We start from the raw sequence: 10,684 nt of genomic DNA, 5'->3' as shown, positions 1-10,684 counted from the left end.
CATGTGGCCCGACGACGGCAGCCTTAGTGCATGGAATAACAATGCCTCAAACCGGTTCGTGCAAGAAATAATTTTTTTATATTGGTATAAAAAAATATAGAAAATAAAAAATAGTAATAATGTTAGAATAAAAACAAAATCAAATGCGGTGAAGGTGGATCGAACACCTGACCTTCAGATCTTCAGTCTGACGCTCTCCCAACTGAGCTATCCCCGCCAATGTTCTTTCCCTAACAAGTTAATTTTAATTAGGTTAGTGCTTCAGCTTCTAGCAAACTTCAACGGCAACATAGGAACCACAAATTCCACCATAGTATCAATAAGAACAAAACACATGGTGTGAAACACATTGGAACCAAAATCACAAGTTGCAACGGAAATATGTACGCATCTTTACGTCGTTCATAATGAGACTTCATATATTACACTCAACGATTAGATCAATTTTTTGTACACAAATCCTTCAACTCATTGTGTGTGTTTGAATATAGCGTTGAAAAGTGTAACCCCTTACTGTAAAACAAGTATATGGTTTCTCAAAAATATTATAATAATAGTATGTAGTAGGCACCCTACAACAGAAGTGAATCAAGATGTAAGGTACAACAACAAAGTATCTCAACATTAAATCTTAAACCGTTATTATAAGAAATCAATGCTCATTAATTTATGTAGGCACACAAGTCCACTGCAGAGATATTCAAACAATGGAACATGTTGAGTGTAGGTTTTGCATTCTAGTACCACATCATGTGAGCTGCTAGTCGATCACATACGAGTCCAAAACATCACACAAAAGGACAGGCTGGCACCTAACTCTAGATCCAAAGCGAATGTAAACAGTGCATGTGAACTACACGTGAAGCTAGTCCTTGGCTCAGGACAATACAAATAACTAAGAGACACCGTGCAAACATGTAATAATGAGAAGGTAAAACGAAAGGATGTCATGCCACAAGTTTATGCTCTCAAATAATATTAAAAACATGAAGTGTACGAAAAGTCTATTTGTAAAGCTAAACATGGCATATCGCATCATAATAAAAGCAGTTGTTGGGAAAAATCACATATACATATACATATATATATACGTAAAAATAAAAAGACTCACTCACAGGTACATGCATGTCGTAACCGTTCGAGCTAGGAAAGCCTAAGTCTTAGATAGTAATTGCACCTAAGCATAATATTAGGTCCTGTCTGTAAAATTCAACTAAAACGATTTAATTTGGAAAAACAAGCAGTGAATTTGGAATCAGTGCGTCGAAATACGCTAAAAAGGTTCTCGGGAAAATTTTGTAAAAAGTCAACGAAAAGTCAACGATCAACCCTAAAAAGTCAATTGAGATGCCCCAGCGGTCAACTATGTTAAAACTTTGGAATTTCACTAAATGGATGTCAAAAACGAACTCAGGACATCGAAATTAGCCTATGAGGGTTTCCAAGAAAATTTCATAAAGTTTACCCAAAGAATATTCCAAGGAATATTCCAAGAATACGTCATAGAATATGTCAGGATCCATTTTGGAATTGAGCTGGGTCGGGTACCGGCCCAAAGGTTTGGATTTAGGCCCTTTTTTTTTATTGGATCGGTTTCGTGGATCCAGGTCGAATACGGGTTAGGGTTAACGGGTCATAAGCTTGGGCCGGTTTTTGGGTTTTGGGCCCACTCACCCTTATTTTTTGCCCCTCCAGGATTTTAGTAGCAGAAATTTTGTGATGATGAGGATTACTTGTAAAAGCTGTTACGTATGAGACTTCTCCTTTCAGTATAAATGTCCTTACTCTTCTTTTACTGCAATTTATCTATGCTCTGACATCACTTGGGTGATATGGGTTCAATCCCGCTCACATGTGCGCTCTAAATTAGTCACTTTTAGGTTTTAATTTATTCACATTTTCCACATCACTATACTTTATGGCTTCGTCACATTTTAGGTATCGGTCAGCACATCGCGATTCGGGTGTCCAAGTGGACATTCCGGATCAGAATGTGTTAGTTGAAGCTATGAATCAAACTCAAAATTTCCGGCCATAAGCAATCGCATTTTACCCTTCTCTTTTGGAAAGAGGAATAGATTTTATGCAATGCAATCAAAGCCTAACGAGCGTTAGATCATCAAGCAATAGTACTACCTAACTAGTCTATTTCTTTATATATGATTGCTACCATTCTTAGTGAGCGAAAGGCTATATTAACCCCACAAGAATAGACATACTTAATATCATTTCACATACCAACTATGGAGGTGAAACAAATTACAACACATTTACTCACGTCATTTAAGTTTTATCATCACTCATCGCTTTCATGCACCGCCCAGTTACAAGCATGCACAAAAGCTCGACCGTGCTACATTGACTAGTCATGCATGTTTAGTCGTTCATGTTGAATAAATATTGCAATGGAGGAGGACACTTTATGTATTGCACCCTTGGAACAACTAGATGTTATGATACATCTCTTTCCATAAAACTCATAACAAGTTGGTGAAATAATGTGCTCAACCATAAAGACCCCATTTGCCCCACAAGGGAATATTAATTCACTAAAATTAAAAAGCTGTGATAATAAGGACCAAACACACACAAGAAAACAAGAATCTCAATTATTTTTTGCCTCGAGTGACTTAACTAGTATAGCAACAACAACAACAACAACAACCAAGCATCATTTCACTAAGTGTGATTGGCTGTATAAATCCTACAATGTCACTATGTTCGATTTTACACCAATTCGACTTGATTAGTAGAAAAAAAAAAAAAAAATTCATGCGTCCTTTTTAAAAATATTCCAACTTTTATTACTTTATCTAACACTCAAACTGTTTCAAAAGCTCAATGAATTCCCAATATTTGCTTTCTGCAAGAACGAACTAATTAAATGGGTCATACCAAATTTCACACTACTGTTCCAACTACTCAAAAGGGCATTTTCAAATTTATATTTTCTCCTTTTTGAATGGGAAGATGACCCCCAAAAAAATATTGAATGGATCCCCATGTAAAGTATTATTCTCTTTGTTTAAGTTACCAACCCTAAAAGACCCACAAATATTTCTTCTTTGAAATTATATATTACCAAAAATTCTATGATGCTCTGAAGTATAAAACATTGCGAAGAACAGTAGAAAATTACGATATTATTATTCTCTCTGAAGTTCTACTAATAAATCCATATGGTTTCATATTCAAATGATTTTTTACAAGAACAGTCTTTATAAAAATACCTAAACGCTAGTCGATTTCGACTGATGAAAATTAAAAAAGATTTAAAATTAGACGGCTTAGACTGAAATTAAAAAATATCTAAAAATTAGACGGTTTAGAATGACAACGATTTCTGACTGATGAGGTGTAGAGTAGTTATTGTGATCCCTTGTACCCTTCGAAAGAGTCCCACCTTAAATAAATTGGTCCCAGTGTCTGCATGTTTTCACGTGTCCTGCCATCTCCTTGCCGTTAATTACACCATCATCAGCATCGGCAACTGCATAGGATTCTAAAGGCCAGTAGCCGCCCCAAATACTACCAAAACACAAATTAAATCTTGTAAAGATTAAGTATTATTTTCCTCAAATATAAATCCTGCTAACACCGTTCTCAACTCACCCCTCGTGGCCCAATCCTATCACTACTTACATGGTTTTGACTCTTTTGGGTTACTAAGGGTAGATTAGGTCATGTAATTGGAAAGAGTTTGTGATTCGCGTTAACTGATTAAGACAGTGTGCTTATTCCATTACTTTTAACTTTGAAACTTTATTTTTGTGTTATTAAAGTAGAGAGATATGAAGTGGAGCGAGAACTAACGTGAGGGATACCTTAATGGTGACAAGGCAAGATACGAAAAATGCAGTGGTAAGGTTAACATATAGAAGGAGGAGTGAATAGGTTACATGCTAGCTAGTTCCTAACGAATTTTAAGTTTTGTTAACACCAATTCAAATAGTAGGACTAAAAGTAGATATCAATCATATTACGCATATGTTAAACATATAGTGCATAACGATTCAATGAGGTTAAACCCACCACTTAGGATCCTTAGACAGCCAATCTGAAAATAATCCACAATTAGTCACACTAATTTAAAAGGGACTTAACTCAAACCCAAATTATTAGACCCCCACACTAGTTCATCCTTGCGCCTTTGCTACTTGGGTACTATATAAGACTTAATTCCCGCTCTTCCTCTTCGTGTCCTCTAGGTGATACAACTCTAAACACGGTTTAATCACCTTGGAACTCGAACTAATACCACGATTCAAGTCGTCTCAATCTCTCGCATGCTTAGCACCAAATATTGAAACAAATGGTTACAAAATAAATGTAATAACTGATGAAATTGAGGTTCCACCGTAAAACCAATTGGCAATATGGGAAGTTGCCCAAGATCATATAAGCACATAGCAATATGGGAAGTTGCCCAAGATCATATAAGCACATAGCAAACCTTGTCCCTCACCAATGTAAGACAACTCTCAACACACCCCCGCACGTGTGACGGATTTTCATACCAAGATGAAATTGGGGTTCCCCCATAAAACCAATTGGTAATACGGGGAGTGGCTCAAGACCATATAAGCACATAGCAAACCTTGTCCCTCACCAATGTGGGACTACTCTCAACAATAACAACTACTAACAATTTTCTTAACAGACTTAACAGTCACTTAACAACTTACATTATTCATCATAAACACGGTGGTTAATCACCTTGGAGCTCGAACTATTACCATGATTCAAGTCGTCTCAATCTCTCGTGTAAGACACTAGGTAGATTATGATAGACATTCACGATAAACACAATGATATGGTTAAATAGATAAAACCAAATATGAAATCACAATAAACAGTCACATAATCAAGCATATAATTGATGTGGATCACTCTCACAAAAATAAGTGTAATAATTGAGTCAATGTGTAAATATAACAAGTCATATTTTCCTGTACTCAATAATTTTCTCCCGGTTTGAGGGTGACTTCACCTTCTTCTAAAATTGTGTGGTGGGCTATCTTTTCTCTTCCATGATAGGATGCATAGGACAACATAAGTCCTTGATAAGAGAGAGAGAGAGAGAGAGAGAGAGAGAGAGAGAGAAGTTTGGTGTTTTTGTAGTCTTTGTTTCTAACATTTTGCTATTTTACAGTGAGCAAACAAAAGGAGAGGTAAAGAAGAGAAACACGCTCTCACAAAAATCACAGACAAACATGTTTAATGGAGTCCCAGCTGAGCAGTTGCACCAATTCATAGCATCCTCAAGAACTTCCCTCCCTCTTCCTCTCCCTCTCCCTCTCCCTCTCTCGTCATTCCCTCCTCCACCATCAAACAATAATATTAATACCTTCACTGTCCCTGCTGCTACTCCCTTTGACCCCTACAACAATAACAACCCTTTTCATCTTCATCATCATCAACTCCTGCAAATTCAACCCCATCAGCTTCATCAGAATAATCAGCTTCTGCAACTGCACTGCCAATCCGCCGCCACCCCCAAAAATCTCGAGGAGAAAGAGGAACTCTCTAGTACTGTTTCAAACTCCATAAACAATAATTTGGAGACCGAAGGAGAGAGATCTTCATTGATACCGGCATCATCAGATGCATCAATCATTAGTGATTCTTGGAGTAATGATGAATTGCTTGCACTTCTCAGGATCAGATCTACCATGGAGAATTGGTTCCCTGAGTTTGCTTGGGAACATGTCTCAAGGTAAGCTTATTTACAATTCGTTCATATACTTATCTCCTATATTCGTATGATTATCTTAATTAATTAGTTTATCGATGAACTAGCTAGCTAGGGTTATTTTAAATTCATTTAGACAACTGAGATGGGGATTCGAACTTGAGTTCTGTATATTTGAACGGTTATACCGATGACATTTTATTATAATTAAGTGACGATTGATGCTTCATCAATAGTAATGGAATTTAAGTCACTGTTTACTCGTGTATGTGAGAGAGAGAGAGTCATATATATTCACTAAACACAAAGATCCCCTCGTACACAATATGTGTGTGTGTGTGTGTGTGTGTGTGTGTGTGTAATTAAGTTGGATACTAGCTAGCTAGGACTGAATAATAGAGTGAATAAATGCTCTTGCTTATTGATACTGCTGGTTTGGTATATATTTATGGGGGGAAGCAGGAATCTAGCAGAGCTTGGTTTCAAAAGGAGTGCAGAGAAATGCAAAGAGAAGTTTGAAGAAGAAAGCAGATACTTCAACAACATTAACTTCACCAAAAACTACAGTTTTCTCAGTGACCTCGAACAACTCTGTCAAGGTGGTGGTGATGCTCATCAACAAAACGCTGATGATCATCACCGAAACCCTGCTGATCATCAGGAAGCTCCCGAGGATAAAAATAATGAGAAAGAAAAGGTTGAAAAGCCGAGTGATGAGGGAGATCATCAAGACTCAACGAGAAACGAAACAATTGTTGGGGACAGTATCGGTGTGATTAGCACCGAGCCGCTGAACCCTGAGGAGCACAATGAGAAAGAGGTAGTAGTGGAAACTAGACCAAAGAACAATACTAAGAAGAGGAAAAGGCAAAGGAAATTTGAAATGCTCAAGGGTTTCTGTGAGGACATTGTGAACAGGATGATGGCTCGGCAGGAAGCGATGCACAACAAGCTTCTTGAAGAAATGGTGAAGAGAAACGAGGAGAAGCTTGCGAGGGAAGAAGCATGGAAGAAGCAAGAGACGGATAGGATGAACAAGGAGCTCGAGATTATGGCGAAAGAACAAGCGGTTGCTGGTGATCGACAAGCTACAGTCATTAAGTTCTTGAAGAAGTTCACATCGTCGTCCAGCAATTCTAGTACTTCCACTTCGTCTTTTCCGATTCAAGCACAAAACCCTAATCGTCCAACGTGTCACGATGTTAGTGGCCGAAAAGAACTTGATCATCATCAAGAAAAAGAAAATAACCCAACAACGCCTAGTTCATTAACTGAAAGTACTCTTGCACCGCAAAGCCCTAGCTCAAGTACTCTTGCTCCGACTCCGATTGCCGTTCCAACCATGACCATTTTATCTAGAGCTACTGCTGCTGCTGCTGTTGTCGTTGCACCTCCTGAAAACCCTAGTTCTGATGATGTCATCATCAACACTCAAAACCCTAGTTCCATTAGTCATGACAAACAAGACCTCGGAAAGAGATGGCCGAGAGATGAAGTGCTGGCTCTGATAAACTTAAGGTGCAGCCTCTTCAACAATGGGGGCGGCGGCGATCAGGACAAGGACGGAGGGGTCGTGATGAAAGCTCCTCTTTGGGAGAGAATCTCACAAGGGATGTTGGAGATGGGTTACACGAGGAGTGCCAAGAGGTGCAAAGAGAAATGGGAGAACATTAACAAGTACTTTAGAAAAACAAAAGATGTTAACAAGAAGAGGTCACTTGACTCTAGGACTTGTCCTTATTTTCATCAACTAAGTTCTTTGTACAATCAAGGGATACTCGTACCGCCTTCTGATCATGCACCGGAAGACCGTCCCACTTCGCCGGAAAACCATTCTCTAGGTGATGATGATTCAACTAAGCATGATTAAGGTGAGAAAAACAACAATACGGTGCAGCAAGCACCGCCACCAGCTTTTGATTTTGAATTCTAATTAATTTTAATTTGCATATTTGTGTGTGCATTTTCAATGATAATAATATATGATACCTTTTTTTTCTTGTCGATCTTGGTAAAACATGTGGTAGCTAGCTGGCTAGCTAGTACTCTCGGCAGTCGACATGAATTTTATTAATTAATTTCCAATATTTATTATATATTTGATTTATGGCGGATATATGTATGTTTTAAACTTGTTTTGTAGTGAGCACCGACAGATAGATTCAAATCAGGAACCAGATTTTAAATGAGGTCTGCTGTCATTTTGTATTTGCCATATTTACTCTCAATTTGCTACGCGCAGCAGCAGAAGTATCTTTGTTGCTAGCTGTTACTTAAATATACTTTTCTTTTTTTTTTTTTTAATTTTTACAAACGATATTATCCACATTAAGAGGTGAGAAAGTAAGTTAAGCCTCACAATGGGCTAGCACTAATGTAGTTCAGTTCGCCTTTGGTAAGAATTAAACCTAAGACTCTCACTTACGAGTAAAAATGAATATCACTAGACCGTAATACTATATGACAACTTAATTAAAGTTTAAAGAATTAAAAAAATTAATTATAATTTCACCAAAATGATGAAGAGCATGCATGTGAGATAATAAGGATAATCATGTGTTTATAATCCCTAAAAGAGCATTCCAGTTGTTACATCTAGCAACGGGAAAAAAACATAAATCAATATACGATTAGTTCATATAAGCTAATTAAGGTTTTGTTTTGGCCAAGGTTAACAATACATACAAATGTACAATCATACAATAGTTATTTAAGTGTGCTAGGTATGTTTTGAACTTTTGGCCAAGGGTTTACAAGGAGCTTAGCAATGACTTATTATGTTCTCGATCCTCATAAAATTTTCTCCCTTATAAGCTGGCTGGGTTTTCTTAATTAGTTTGTAACTTATATTTTTTTTTTTGCAAAACAAATTAAAATTTTCCATTTGCATAAAGTTTTCTTTTAATGAGATATGTTTTTACTTACAACTTTAATTTACAATTAATTATGGAACACTGTTTACAATTCACAAAAATTTTATATGTTTACACGGTAGTGATATTCTTTGTTTCTCTCTTTATTTTCGAATTCATGTAATGATCCATGATGTAATCTAGATCTCGTCATTCATTATTAGCTTATGTAGAGCCCTAAACAAAGAAAACTCCACTGTCTTCCTAACAGGAACTAAACGTAACGTGCGAAATTATAGAAGATCCCTTTTAGATCAAACAATTTCCATGAATTCTTTAGACCAGGCCGATAGGTGGGGCGGATGGGGACAGAGAACAAGAAGAGAGAAGGGAAAAGAGCACACAAAGATTTACAAGTATAGAAGTAGGGGAGATTAGAGCAACAAGGAATGCTTGGCCGACGTTTTTATTCTTGGGCTACCTCAGCTCTTTCCACGGGTCCTAAGTAATTTAATTATACGAGTAAAGTCTTAATAGACGGAAGAATTATAGAATACTCCACCTACTAGTGGACTTGCAAGGGGCGTGCCCGATTTGACCGACTTTTGGATAACAAGAAGGCGAGCTTCCTAGTTGCTTGGCCTCTAGTAGGTATCTAGTTCACCACTTTAGGTATCATCACTATGGCTTTCAATTTAAATGGTCTTAATTTTATTCAATCTCTTTTATGCGCCGCTTTACGCCGAAAGGAAAATCAGCTTTGCTTTAAGGATAAAAAGTGAACCAACACTGGGATCCCATCAGAGCCACAGTGAAGTGTTGGGACTTGGGATGCAAAGACGTTATATCAATACCAACAGCAATAGATGTAGCAACTGATACGGGAGGTAGTTCGCTCACACCAAAAGAAAGAATGCTCCCAATTAGAGACCATTTTCTAAAGAACTGATGCTTCCTAGGTTTCCTGCTTCTTGCTACTTGCCGCACCTGAACTCTCACAGCGGGAAATCATAGTTTTTCTAGTTTCCGCCATTAGTTATTGGTCGAGCCATTGAAATGGAATGAGATAAGAATGTTTAGCGATCTTTTCTCCGATATACAATACACCGGAACATACTAGATTCAATTACGCAAGTGCCTGCCATAATATGTAAATTAGCAAATGACAGATTACATTAATTATCATCTTTCATTTGGGGTTTTGGTTTAGAACTACAAATGTATTCAATTGACAGTACAACTGCAAGTCTGCATGACATAATGTTTTCTGATTGGGAATGGGATCTATCGGAATGCTCCACAGAGATTGAGGCCAGTACTGCCAGTGGTCACCGGTCAGTAAGCAAAAGCCTTGGAGAGGGTGGAAGACGTTGTCGTTTTGTGTCATGTTATCGATAACAAGTCTTTCTCAGAGTCGGAGGGGGGTTCCACCGCACCTTGGACAGCATTGGCAGACAAATGATCCCTGCCACGCGTCAACATCAACTGATGGGTTTGTCCGCACCCTATCCCAGCCTCACCAGTAACCTGCTGACATGGTCAGAGCCTCAGAGGGCCACATCATCCAACGGCTGAGAATCTCAGATGCCAGTAACGCGTTCAGAAATTTTTTTTTTTTGTCAAAAGTGAAGCCTTCAAGATGCAGTTCTTTAAAGAATTAAAGCCAAAAGTCAACACAATCAACTTAGGTATAACTTTGTCGGACTCCCACTCCTCCACCGTGTTTGACTTTTACTTTTTTACGTACGGGTAACTACAAACATGTTGAAAGAGATTGACCCAAACCAAAATTGTTTGCCTTTCATCGCAGAAGGATTTTCATAGCACGACAACAACGTATGTGTTTCATAAAAGTTTGCTTTCTTTGAACAAGCGGGTTGGGTTATGTTAATTCTTATATAATGTTTGTCTTGGAAAAAAAACTCTTACATTATGTTACTACGCGTTATGCATGACTGGTTTTGATTTCATGCTAATTGTAAATGTGAGGATTCAGAAAAAAAGAAAATGAATTCGGCACATATTTATTTTTTGTACACATCTCTGTTTTTGTACTTTCATTTCAAATAATGCAGAAGAGAGTGAATGAGAAAAATAACAAGAATATTTCGCAAGAAGAATAAGAATTTGCATAAATCAT

General features: G+C 37.6%; 1 protein-coding gene and 1 non-coding gene across 3 annotated transcripts; one reads left to right on the top strand and one right to left on the bottom strand.

Moving 5' to 3' along the window:
* Window positions 1-144: 144 nt before the first annotated feature.
* Window positions 145-217, bottom strand: TRNAF-GAA. Its single transcript has one exon. It is a non-coding gene; the product is annotated as a tRNA-Phe (tRNA).
* A 4,853-nt stretch (window positions 218-5,070) lies between these two features.
* LOC125470089 (trihelix transcription factor GTL2-like) lies at window positions 5,071-10,582 on the top strand. Of its 2 annotated transcripts, XM_048568568.1 has the most exons (3): window positions 5,071-5,716; window positions 6,155-7,563; window positions 7,836-10,582. In XM_048568568.1, exons 1-2 carry the CDS (start codon window positions 5,214-5,216, stop codon window positions 7,560-7,562), a joined length of 1,911 nt encoding a protein of 636 aa, XP_048424525.1. In that variant the 5' UTR covers window positions 5,071-5,213; the 3' UTR covers window position 7,563; window positions 7,836-10,582. The 2 variants fall into 2 exon arrangements, with proteins under 2 accessions (XP_048424525.1, XP_048424524.1); XM_048568567.1 differs by lacking the exon at window positions 7,836-10,582 and having other exon boundaries at window positions 5,072-5,716; window positions 6,155-7,808.
* Window positions 10,583-10,684: the final 102 nt, after the last annotated feature.

This window comes from the organism of the source record quoted next, unplaced genomic scaffold (assembly GCF_019419815.1).
Source record: "Pyrus x bretschneideri cultivar Hongxiangsu unplaced genomic scaffold, Pyrus_bretschneideri_v1 Contig48, whole genome shotgun sequence".
Lineage (NCBI taxonomy): Eukaryota > Viridiplantae > Streptophyta > Magnoliopsida > Rosales > Rosaceae > Pyrus > Pyrus x bretschneideri.
Note: the sequence above shows the minus strand (reverse complement) of the source record. Positions and strands in the feature narration are given on the sequence as shown.